Genomic DNA, 12,344 nt, shown 5'->3' with positions numbered 1-12,344 from the left:
GTCTGTATTCAAGAATAGGGTAACTGATCACCTGGAAAATTTTCAGTTAATTAGGAAGAGTTAGCATGGATTCATAAAGGGTAGATCGTTTTTTGACAGACCGCATTCTTGAAGTGGTGACAAAGATGGTGGACAAAAGTAAGTTGATGCATTTGTGATATGGGCTTCCAGAAGGCTTTTGATAAAGTTCCATGCAAGAGAATGTTAACTAAGATACAAGCCCAGGGAATTGAGTGCATATTACTAACATGGATACGTAGTTGCTGAGTGGCAAGAAACAAAGTTGGAGTAATGGTACATACTCAAATTGGCAAGATGTGATTAGTGTCCTACAGGGATCTTTGTGGGGGGGATCACCATAATCATTAAAAACTTGGATAATAGCATGAAAAGTCCAATATCCAAATTTACTAATGACACAAATTTGGGCAGCATTGCAGATAGTGTTCACAGCAGCATAATATTACAACAGATTTGATGAATGAGTTAAGCTGTAGCAGATATGTTTTAATATAAGCAAGTGTGAAGTTTTCCATTTTGGGCCAAAAAAGAATAGATCGGTATTTTTTTTAGAAGGCGTAATGTTAAATAGTGGATGGCCAGTGAGATTTGGGGATTAGATACCTAGCTCTTTAAAATGACGTGAACATGTACAGTAAATAGGCAAGAAGGCTAATGAAATATTGGCCTTGTACCTTAAAAAGCTGGAGTATAAGAGTGAGATGTTATGCTGCAGCTATACAAAACCATTTGTCGAGCCCACTTAAGAGTACTGTGAGCAGATCTGGGCATCACATCTTAGGAAGGATGTTTTGACCCTGTAGGAAGTTAATACACGTTTACAAGGATGATACATTGACTTCGGGTGTTAAGTTATGAGAAGCGATTGAACAAATTAGACCTTTTATTCTCTGGAATTTACAAAGTTAAGGGACGATCTAGCCAAGGTCTTCAGGAGGTTAGAGAACGTCTGGATAGAATTAGGCCAGGCCATTCAGGAAAGATATTAGAAAGCACTTATTTATGCACATAGAGTAGTGGAGGTTTGGAATTCTCTTTCTCAAACTGCAGTCGATGCTAATTGAGTTGTTAATTTTGACTCTGAGATGGACAAATTTTTATTAAACAAAGTATCAAGGGATATAGGCCCAAAGCAGGCATGTGGAGTTAGGTCACTGATCTTATTGAATAGTGGAGCAAGTCCAAAGGTCAGAATGGCCTACTACTGTTCCTAATTGTGATCTGTTAACTTGTGATTTTAATTGTAGCGATGTAGCAGCACCTCTTTTGGATAGTACTAGTGAGCTGTAGGTGCTATGCATTGAGGACAGCCAGTTGGGTTGGCTTTGAGAGTCAATAGTCAAAGGAGCCCAATTGTGGGAGGGGAGTATGTGTGGGGGTTTGAATGGTGATCTGTTATTGCACATGTTCTTAATATGGGTAAGAGAGGAATACCTCTCCTAACTCCATGTCATGAATTGATTTTCTTTGGAATGACACTCTTGAATGGTCCCTTTTAGGGATTGTTGATTAGACTCCTCAGCATGAATGCATGCTAGAGGTTATAATTGTGCACAGTCTGACTTCACAACAAACCCTGGAAACAACCTTTAGACACCCTTCTCCCCCAAGATTTGCACAAACACTCATCCACTTTATCATCAAAACCAAGGCAAAAGCATGAGCACTCCAGTGGATGATGCATCTGTAGTGCAGAATATGCTTGCACATTGTTTGTTGTTTTGAGCCCTTTGGTTACGCAATCCAATTTATAGGGCTGGATTGTTAAAAAGACAGCATTTTTCCGAAGCAGATTATGTATGTTTCAGTGATGGGACTTGTGCATATTGTAATAACTTAAATTGCAATATCTGTTTCTTTTCCCTTTTTTAGGTTTGGATAGAGTTTGGTCGAATTTTGCTTCCCCAAGGATACCACCCCAATGATGTAGAGGAAGAATGGGGCAAACTGATCATTGAAATGTTAGAGAGAGAGAAGGCCCTCAGACCTGCAGTAGACAGGTTTGTTAATTAATGATTATTATTATTATTAGGTTTTCAGTTTTGCAGGCAAATATAATCTGTGGTAAAAATGAAATTTTCACATCACATCCAACAGAATAACCATCAGGGCTATTTATATGCTCTATTTGTGCAATTCCACCATCCCTATGATTTTAAAAAAATTATTTGTTAGCAACTCTTGGTTATTGATATATGTTGGGGAAATAAGATTGATTACAGTGCTGGTTCTCAGTAAGCAATTGTGTCTCTGCAATTGGTAATTCTTGTACATAATAAATGCAAAATAGGACATCTTTCTTTGTTTTAACAATCAGCACAGTAATATTATGGGTAGGTAGGTTGGGTCTGATACAGCAGCAAACCTGGATCTTATTAATACTGAATTGTTTTCAAATTGATTTCGAAAAGTATGATGCTCCATTCAGATAGTTTCACGTTATGCCATCGCGCTTTTGAAAGGACTTGTAGTTGTATGATTATGCAAGTGTCAGTGCAGCATTAGACACTGGAAATAAGGTATTTTGAATTTAATACATTCTTCATACATTAATAAGCTTATTTTAATGTTTATTTGAAATATTTAATACTTCTTGGAAAATAATAAATGAAAAGCTAATGATCAGTATGTTAACTTTATTGTTTACATAGAGCTCCATGTTTTCTGTTTCTCCCTTCACCCAAAAGCACTGTTGGCCAAGTCACAGACTGAGTAGGCAGGACTTTTTGGCAGCATGGTATCACAATATTAGTGATGAATTCAAAGGTTTGGAACTCCAGTAAAACAGTTAGTAAACTTAGGTGTGATTAATTAAAGCACCTTAACCTGCACTGACTTGCATGTTCTGATTAATAAGATACTATACCAAAGGTTCAGCAGGAAGACTGGCAATAGGCAATGTTTGGATAGTAGTGTGTCAAGGATTAACATTGCAATCGATAAATAACGCAGCATATTCAAAGTCCTATTTCATGCTTATGCTAATCTTAGTAAATCACAGGTTGTTGATGAAGCCACCTTTCAAAATGTGTTGCTGTAGGACAGGTTGAGGAAAAGGTTAGAATGGTATACTTGTTCTAATCCCCTTCATTCAGGGAAGTGAGTAAATGTAGAGCTATTTACTATGAAATGGATCTATATACAAATTTGGATATGGTGGACACTTAAGCATATTTTGAAAAGTCATATTCAATGAACTGCATGAAATAGACAACTGCAGTAACAGCCAGATTTTATGTGCTTGATGGTAGTGTAGAAAGTCATCTGTTTAATGTGAAATTAATTTCTGTCTTTTCTCTTTTTTTCTTTTGCAGGCTGGAACTACTGCTGCAGATTGCCAATAAAATCCAAAATGGAGCTTTGAACTGTGAGGAAAAAATAACATTGGCCAAAAATACTCTGCAAGCTGTGAGTAGTGGCGACCATGACAGATAATTTGTAATATCTCTCTTCTGTGGGGGATAGATTCATTTTATATACATCATAAAATCAAAAGTCCTAAAAATAGTCAGATTTGTGCAGAGAGGAAAAAGTAAATGTTTCTGATTTGTGAACTCGTCAGAACTGACAAAAGTTAAAGATGTAATAGGTTTTGAGCAACTGAAAAGGAGAAAAATGGGAAGAATATCAAAAAAGGAAGATAGTATAGAGGAAGAAGATATTAAATGGCAAAACCTTTGTGGTGCAAGACCACAGGGGCAAGACTTTTTTTAAAAAAAAACAAAGGTGTTTAGAAATATGAAAGATAATATCCTGAATAGCTGTCATCTGAAAATCAGGTTGGTAAAGTAAACAAAACAGTAGTTTGGAGGGTGGGGGGGAGGGGAGAGGAGAGAGAGGAGACAAACTGGAAATTCAAGAAGGAAATTAAAGGGAAAGTGAGAATAAGAGAAGTTAGAAAGACAACAGAATCAATGGTGCAGAAAACTCAAAGGATTGTATAGTATGGTCAAGTGAAATAGGGATTGATAGGAAGGGTGAGGGGATGAATATATGAATGCATGGAGCATAAGAAGTAAGGTGGATGAGCTTGAGGCTCAGTTGGAAATTGGCAGGTATGATGTTGTGGGGATAACTGAGATGTGGCTTCAAGTGGACAGGGCCTGGGAAATGAATATTCAAGGCTATACGTGCTATGGAAAGGACAGACTGACGGGCAGAGGGGGTGGGGTGGCCCTGTTGGTGAGGAATGATATTCAGTCCGTTGCAAAGGGGGACATAGAATCAGGAGATGTAGAATCAGTGTAGATAGAGCTGAGAAATTCTAAGGGTAGAAAGACCCTGGTGAGAGTTATCTACAGGCCCCCAAACAGTAGTCTGGATGTAGGGTGTAAGTTGAATAAGGAGTTGAAATTGGCCTGTCACAGAGGTATTACTACAGTTGTTATGGGGGACTTTAACATGCAGGTAGACTGGGAGAATCAGGATGGTACTGGACCCCAAGAAAAGGAGCTTATGGAGTGCCTCCAAGATGGATTCTTAGAACAGCTGGTGCTGGAGCCTACCAGGGAGAAGGTAATTCTGGATCTCTTGTGTAACAAACTGGATTTGATCAGGGTCCTCAAAGTAAAGGAGCCATTAGGAGGTGGTGATCATAATATAAGTTTTCATCTGCAGTGGGGGGGGGGGGGGGGGGAGAGAAGGGAGAAGTGTCAGCATTGCAGTTGAACAAAGGGAACTGTGGAGCTATGAGGGCGGAGCTGGCCAAAGATCAATGGTTCAAAACCTTAGCAGGGATGGCAGTGGAACAACAATGGCAGGTATTTCTGGATATAATGCAGAAGGTGCAGGATCCGTTCTTTCCAAAGGGGAGCCAGGGGCAGCCGTGGCTGACAAGGGAAGTTAAGGACTGTATAAAGATAAGAGAAGTATAACATAGCAAAGATGAACAGGGAGCCGGAGGACTGGGAAACTTTTAAAGAGCAACAGAGGGTAACTAAAAAGGCAATATGTAAAGAAAAAATGTGGTACGAAGGCAAACTGGCCAATAATATAAAGGAGGATGGTAAAAGCTTTTTAAAAGAAGAAAAAATGGTTAAGACTAAAATTGAGCCCTTGAAGACAGAAATGGGTGAATTCATTATGGGGAATAAGGAAATGGCAGAAGGGTTGAATAGGTACTTTGGATCTGTCTTCACTGGGGAAGACCCATGCAATCTCCCAGATGTACTGAAGGGAGTTTATATTAGGCAGGAAATGGTGTTCGATAGACTGTTAGGTCTGAAGGCTGATAAGTCCCTGGGACCTGCTGATCTGCATCCCAGGGTACTTAAGGAGGTGGCTCTAGAAATTGTGGATGCATTAGTAATAATTTTCCAATGTTCCATAGATTCAAGATCAATTGCTACAGATTGGAGGGTGGCTAATGTTGTCCCATTTTTCAAGAAAGGAGGGAGATAGAAAACAGGGAATTATAGACCAGTTAGCCTGATGTCAGTGGTGGGAAAGATGCTGGAGTCAATTATAAAAGATGAAATTATGACTTGTTTGGATAGCAGTAACAGGATAGGTCAGAGTCAGCGTGGATTTATGAAGGGGCAATCGTGCTTGACTAATCTCTTGGAATTGCATCTTTTTAAGGATGTAGCTATGAAGATAGACAAGGGAGAGCCAGTGGATGTAGTGTACCTGGACTTTATCGGGGTACCGGGGCTTTCTGAAAGTCCCACATAGATTAGTGAGCAAAATTTGGGCCCATGGTATTAGGGGCAAAATACTGACTTGGATTGAAAATTGGCTGGCTGACAGAAAGCAAAGAGTAGTGATAAATGGGTCCCTTTCAGAATGGCAGGTGGTGACCAGTGGGGTACCACAAGGTTCGGTGCTGAGACCTCAGCTTTTAAAATCAACATTAATGATATAGATGAAAGTATTAAAAGTAATATTAGCAAATTTACTGATGATACAAAGCTGGATGGCAATGAAATGTGAGGAGGATGTTATGAACATACAGGGTGCCTTGGACAGGCTGGGTGAGTGGACACCTGCATGGCAGATGCAGTTAATGTGGATAAATGTGTGGTTATCCACATTGGCAAGAACAGGAAGGCAGATTATTATCAAAATGGAGCCAAGTTAGGTAAAGGGGCGGTAAAATGAGATCTAGGTGTTCTTGTGCATCAGTCAATGAAAGCAAGCATGCAGGTACAGCAGGCAGTGAAGAAAGCTAATAGCATGCTGGCCTTCATAACGAGGAATTGAGTATAGAAGCAAAGAGGTCCTTCTGCAGCTGTACAGGGCCCTGGTAAGACCGCACCTGGAGTATTGTGTGCGGTTTTGGTCGCCAAATTTGAGGAAGGACATTCTGGCTATTGAGGGAGTGCAGCGTAGGTTCACTAGGTTAATTCCTGGAATGACGGGTCTATCATATGTTGAAAGAGTGGAGCAACTGGGCTTGTATACACTTGAGTTTAGAAGGATGAGCAGGGATCTGATTGAGACATATCAGGGTATTAAAGGATTGGACACTCTGGAGGCAAGAAGCACGTTTCTGCTGATGGGGGAGTCCAGAACCAGAGGACACAGTTTAAAAATAAGGGGAGACTATTTAGAATAGAGTTGAGGAGAAACTTCTTCACCCGAAGAGTGGTGGATATATGGAATGCTCTGCCTCCAGAAGGCAGTGGAGGCCAAGTCTCTAGATACTTTCAAGAAAGAGTTGGATAGAGCTCTTAGAGGTAGTGGAATCAAGGGTTATGGCGATAAGGCAGGAACAGGATACTGATCAGCCATGATCCTAATGAATGGGGTGCTGGCTCCAAGGGCTGAATGACCTACTCCTGCACCTATTAACTGGAGACAGAGTTTATGATCTTCTTGTTGTGTTCAGAAGGCTGTAAAGTGCTTAAATGAAAATGCGCTGTTTACTAAATGTTGCGTTTCATTTGAATACTGTAGCAGGCCAACGACAGAATTGTCAGAATGGAAGTAATGAATTAAAATGGAAACTTTTTGACTTAATGGCAGTGTTCTGCAAACTGATCTCTCCAGTGTAGCAGGGACCACATCATGGACAGTAAATGAAGATTCATGTTTGCTGCAATTCATGACATTCAACATCTGACTATGTGATCGTTCTTGTGAGCTGGATTAACCATTATTTTTCCCAGAGTTATGATTGACTAAATAGTAAACTTCCCAAATTAATGTTTTGGGGTCATGTGACAGATGGATGGATTTAAAATAAATTTGATTTATTTCGTCTTGTTTTATCCCCAGGATGCTGCTCACATAGAGTCAGGCCAGCAGGTTCAATATGAAACTGAGGTGCTTATGTACTTAGAGGAGTGTGAGCAAATAATACGTCAGCTTCAAATTGATGTGCAGATTCTTCGAGATGAGAAGTATTATCAAGTGGAACAGATTGCTATGAGGTATGCTTATTTTTATAATATGTTTATTTGGATCAATGTACTCATTCCATATAAAGCAATGCACCAATTAAGAGAACATAAATTCAAATTGTTGTAAATGTTATTGTGGTAAATGCAGTAATAAATTGTGGCTTTCACATTTGTTATTTCTTTAAGCAGTGCTGTTACAATGCACTGAATGTTCAAAAAGTAATTATGTAATTGATGTTTACTTTCTGTGATATTTAGGCTGTCAAATATTGTTTAGTATCATTTTGTTTTAATACATAAAAGGAAGTTGACATATCAATATTAAGGTACTATTAAGCTGATAAATAATGTGACTTGAAGATGTTTCCAGTATGAAATTTAGTTTAGTCTGATAAGATCTTGACTGAAATAATACCTCTACCAAAGTACAATTAAGTGAAGCACTTATAAAGTCGTTGTTATCATCTATATTCTGTTTAGTGGAATTGAAGTGGCAAGGATAAAATATTATTTTACTGGTGAAGTTGTGGATGCCAGATCTGTAGCCAACTCTGAAGAGGAGCATTTAGAGCTATAATTTGTTAAAAGGGCATTTTTATGCTTATTGAAATACAGAATGGTGGGTGAATTGTAATGGAAAGAAAATTTCCTTGTTTCAAAAACTCCGTTCCAGCGTTGCCTACAACTAGGTTAATAATGTGCTATCACATTCAATGAACATATTGTTTTCCCCTTCAGTAACACATTTATTCTCACTGCAAATTAACCTTAATATATCAAGTCACCACATCGATGCATCCGTGCCGCCTTTAAATTTGGAAATATGTTGCTGATTTTATGGTAAAATTGTCAGTTCTTGCATTTGTGTCTCTACTCAATTAGAACAAGGTTAAGGTTGTCATAAAATCTTTAACATAGGCCTTTAGAGTGCCAGATGTTTTCTCAACAACTTGTTCAGAGATGTTATTACACACCTCTGGAACAGGTGAGACTTGAAACCAGGCCTCCTGCAGTAGAGGTAGGGACACGACACTGCACCACAAGTCCAACTTGCTATTATTTTGTTGATTTTAAATGTGCCCATCCCCTGCAGTTTCCTTCCCCATCCTATGCTTCCTAAATCTTGCCTAATCGCATCGTAATTGCATTTCTCCCAGCTGTAACTCTTGCCCAGTAGTTTACACCTATCCCTTTATGTCACAAAAGTAAACTTTAGTCAACTTTCCAAAGATTGACTGGGAACACTATACTACTAGAGATGGGTCAGTTTTTGTCCAGTGTGTGCAGAAGGGCTTCCTGACACAGTATGTAGACAGGCCAACAAGGGGCGACGCTGAATTAGATTTGGTACTGGGTAATGAGCCCGGCCAGGTGTTAGACTTGGAAGTAGGTGAGCTCTGGTGATAGCGATCACAATTCTGTTATGTTTACTTTAGTGATAGCAAGTGATAGGTGTATGCCACTGGCCAAGAGTTACAGCTGGGGAAAGGCAATTACGATGCGATTAGGCAAGATTTAGGAAGCATAGGATGGGGAAGGAAACTGCAGGGGATAGGCACATAGGAAATGTGGAGCTTATTCAAGGAAAAGCTCCTGAATGTCCTAAATAAGTGTGTACCTGTCAGGCAAGGAGGAAGCTGTAGAGCGCAGGAGCCGTGATTTACGAAGGAAGTGGAACCTCTCTTCAAGAGGAAGAAAGCTTATTTTAGGATGAGATGTGAAGGCTCCGAGCACTTGAGGATTGCAAGGTAGCTAGGAAAGACCTAAAGAGAGAGCTCAGAAGAGCCAGGAGGAGACATGAGAAGTTGTTGGTGGATGGGATCCGGGTAAACCCTAAGGCTTTCTATTGGTATTTAAGGAATAAAAGAATGACGAGAGTAAGATTAGGGCCAATCAAGGATAGTAGTGGAAAGTTGAGTGTGGAGTCAGAGGAGATAGGGGAAGCATTAAATGAATATTTTTCGACAGTATTCACTCTAGAAACGACAATGTTGTTGAGGAGAATACGGAGATACTGGCTACTAGACTAGATGTAATTGAGGCTCACAGAAAAGAGGTATTAGAAATCCTGCAGTGTGTGAAAATAGCTAAGTCCCCTGGGCCGGATGGGATTTATCGTAGGATCCTCTGGGATGCCAGGGAGGAGATTGCCGAGCCTTTGGCATTGATCTTTAAATCATCATTGTCTACAGGAATAGTGCCAGAAGACTGGAGGATAGCAAATGTGGTTCTCCTGTTCAAGAAGGGGAGTAGAGACAACCCTGGTAATTATAGACCAGTAAGCCTTACTTCTTCAGTTGTTGGTAAAGTGTTGGAAAAGATTGTAAGAGGTAGGATTTATAATCATCTAGAAAAGAATAATTTGATTAGGGATAGTCAGCACGGTTTTGTGAAGGGTAGGTCGTGCCTCACAAACCTTGTTCTTTGAGAAGGTGACCAAACAGGTAGATGAGAGTAAACCAGTTGATGTGGTGTATATGGATTTCAGCAAGGCGTTTGATAAGGTTCCCCACAGTAGGCTATTGTACAAAATGCAGAGGAATGGGACTGTGGGAGATGTAGCAGTTTGGATCCGTAATTGGCTTGCTGAAAGAAGACAGAGGGTGGTGGTTGATGGGAAATGTTCATCCTGGAGTCCAGTTATTAGTGGTGTGCACAAGGGTCAGTGTTGGGTCCACTGCTATTCGTCATTTTTATAAATGACCTGGATGAGGGCGTAGAAGGGTAGGTTTGTAAATTTGCAGATGACACTAATGTTGGTGACGTTGTGGATTGTGATGAAGGATGTAGGTTACAGAGAGACATAGATAAGCTGCAGAGGTGGCAAATGGAGTTTAATGTGGACAAGTGTGAGGTGATTCACTTTGGTCGGAGTAAACGGAATGCAAAGTACTGGGCTAATGGTAAGATTCTTGGTAGTGTAGATGAGCAGAGAGATCTGTGTCCAGGTACACAGATCCTTGAAAATTGCCACCCAGTTTGACAGGGTTGTTCAGAAGGCATGGTGTTTTAGCTTTTATTAATAGAAGGATAGAGTTCTGGAACAATGAGGTTATGCTACAGCTGTACAAAACTCTGGTGCGGCCACACTTGGAGTATTGTATACCGTTCTGGTCACCACATTATAAGAAGGATGTGGAGGTTTTGGAAAGAGTGCAGAAGAGATTTACTAGGATGTTGCCTGGTATGGAGGGAAGGTCTTATGAGGAAAGGCTGAGGGCCTTGAGGCTGTTTTTGTTGGAGAGAAGGTTGAGAGGCGACTTAATAGAGACATATAAGATAATCAGAGGGTCAGATAGGGTGGACAGGGAGAGCCTTTTTCCAAGTATGGTGACGGCAAGTACAAGTGGGCCTAGCTTTAAATTGAGGGCTGATAGATATAGGACAGATGTCAGAGGTAGTTTCTTTACTCCGAGTAGTAAGGGTATGGAATGCTTTGCCTGCAACGATAGTAGATTTGCCAACTTTAAGTACATTTAACTCATCATCGGACAAGTATATGGAAGTACGTGGAATAGCGTAGGTTAGATGGGCTTCAGATTGGTATGACAGGTCAGCACAACATCAAGGGCTGAAGGGCCTGTGCTGCGCTGTAATATTCGATGTTCTAAATGCAAACCAGGTAGGCCAGCACTGATTGTTCAGGATATTGCCATGAATCATATGGCATTTATATGTCACAGTACTGATTTGTGTGATGGGCTGTCTCTTTTTTTGGCTTGAGGATAACAGCCTGAGATAGTTAGTTTTAACCATTACTATACTGGTCAGCACTCTACCCTCCTGCTGTATAAGATGTTGCTTAGGGTCAGGTATACAGCATTTTCTTTTAGTAAATTTCACTACATTGCATTCCTGACAAGTACAAGAAGTGTCTGTTTCATGATATTTTAGTAACGTTAAATATCATTGAAGATAACTTTTAGTTAAATATTCAGCATTAAGGTGGTTTCAGATTGTTTTAATATGAAAAACATGGAAATAGCTATCCGATGAATTTGAAATGCCAGTATAAGTGGTATCATGTTGACAAAGCCTTAATGTGTTGGCATCTTATCTTTGTTCACAGAATTATTAAACTGCAGGATGAGCTTATGGCAGTGAGACTTGAATGCAGAAACTTGTACAGAAAAGGACATTTTATCTCCTCCACAGAGCATTTACAACCTTTGAACTTGACTGTCACTGACTTATCAACTGATGCCAGCTCAGGCACTTTGCACATCACTTCCCTTGTGGGATTTAAAAAACCTGTGACAAGATCAGAATTGATTGCAGTCTCTTCAACACAAGATGAAGGAAACCTGAGATTTGTATATGAGCTTTTGGCTTGGGTGGAGGAAGTGCAGGTACTGTTTACTACTTTGGTTATGCAAGTCAGAAGTGGATTGTACTTATATAGCTAAGGTTTCATTGTTTTGAATTGTTTGCAAGCTTTTGTGAAGTTATGATTTTGACTCTTTTGCATCCCCCCATGCTTAAAAACAAAACATTTTTTGTCTTTTGTTGTACTATGTCCATTCGCCACAATTATTGAGCAATGCCTTGAAAAGCAATTGCTATTAGCATGCAGTTTCTTTTGCCAAAACTTCAGATTTATGCTTCGATATAAAAATCTACCTGCATTGCTAAAGTTGCAAGTAATACATTTTTGGCCACGCATGTTGCATCATATTATCTTGTTCCCTTCAACTAATCTTAAAATTGAAGTAGAAAAATGATCAAATATTTTCCAATTTTTGATTCTAAAGTTAGTAATAAGCATTGGTCAAGCTCAAGGAAATCCCTGTGGCTGCTATTAGCAATTTGTAACTTCCTCAAGTTTTCAAAGTTGAAATAGACATCCTGTCAGCTTTACAGTGTCATGGTCAAGAACTATAATACTGAATCACCTCCTGGCCGTGACCTTTAATTGCAGTGTGTGCCTTTTCTAAAGAAAATAGACAGCCAAAAGGTGAGTGTGGATGTAAATTCAGTGGC

The 12,344-nt window shown here is 39.7% G+C and overlaps 1 protein-coding gene across 22 annotated transcripts in view; it reads left to right on the top strand.

Annotated features, from left to right (window-relative positions):
• macf1a (microtubule actin crosslinking factor 1a) overlaps positions 1 to 12,344 on the top strand; it is a 599,180-nt gene that overhangs the window by 317,104 nt on the left and 269,732 nt on the right. For all 22 annotated transcript variants that reach the window (XM_072548450.1, XM_072548451.1, XM_072548439.1 and 19 more), the window contains 4 exons: positions 1,894 to 2,021; positions 3,336 to 3,429; positions 7,240 to 7,394; positions 11,434 to 11,713. In XM_072548450.1, the coding sequence (XP_072404551.1) occupies positions 1,894 to 2,021; positions 3,336 to 3,429; positions 7,240 to 7,394; positions 11,434 to 11,713 (657 nt within the window). The remainder of the gene's footprint in view (positions 1 to 1,893; positions 2,022 to 3,335; positions 3,430 to 7,239; positions 7,395 to 11,433; positions 11,714 to 12,344) is intronic.

The sequence above is a fragment of the Chiloscyllium punctatum genome, chromosome 27 (genome assembly GCF_047496795.1).
Source record: "Chiloscyllium punctatum isolate Juve2018m chromosome 27, sChiPun1.3, whole genome shotgun sequence".
NCBI classification, from domain to species: Eukaryota; Metazoa; Chordata; class Chondrichthyes; order Orectolobiformes; family Hemiscylliidae; genus Chiloscyllium; species Chiloscyllium punctatum.
Note: the sequence above shows the minus strand (reverse complement) of the source record. Positions and strands in the feature narration are given on the sequence as shown.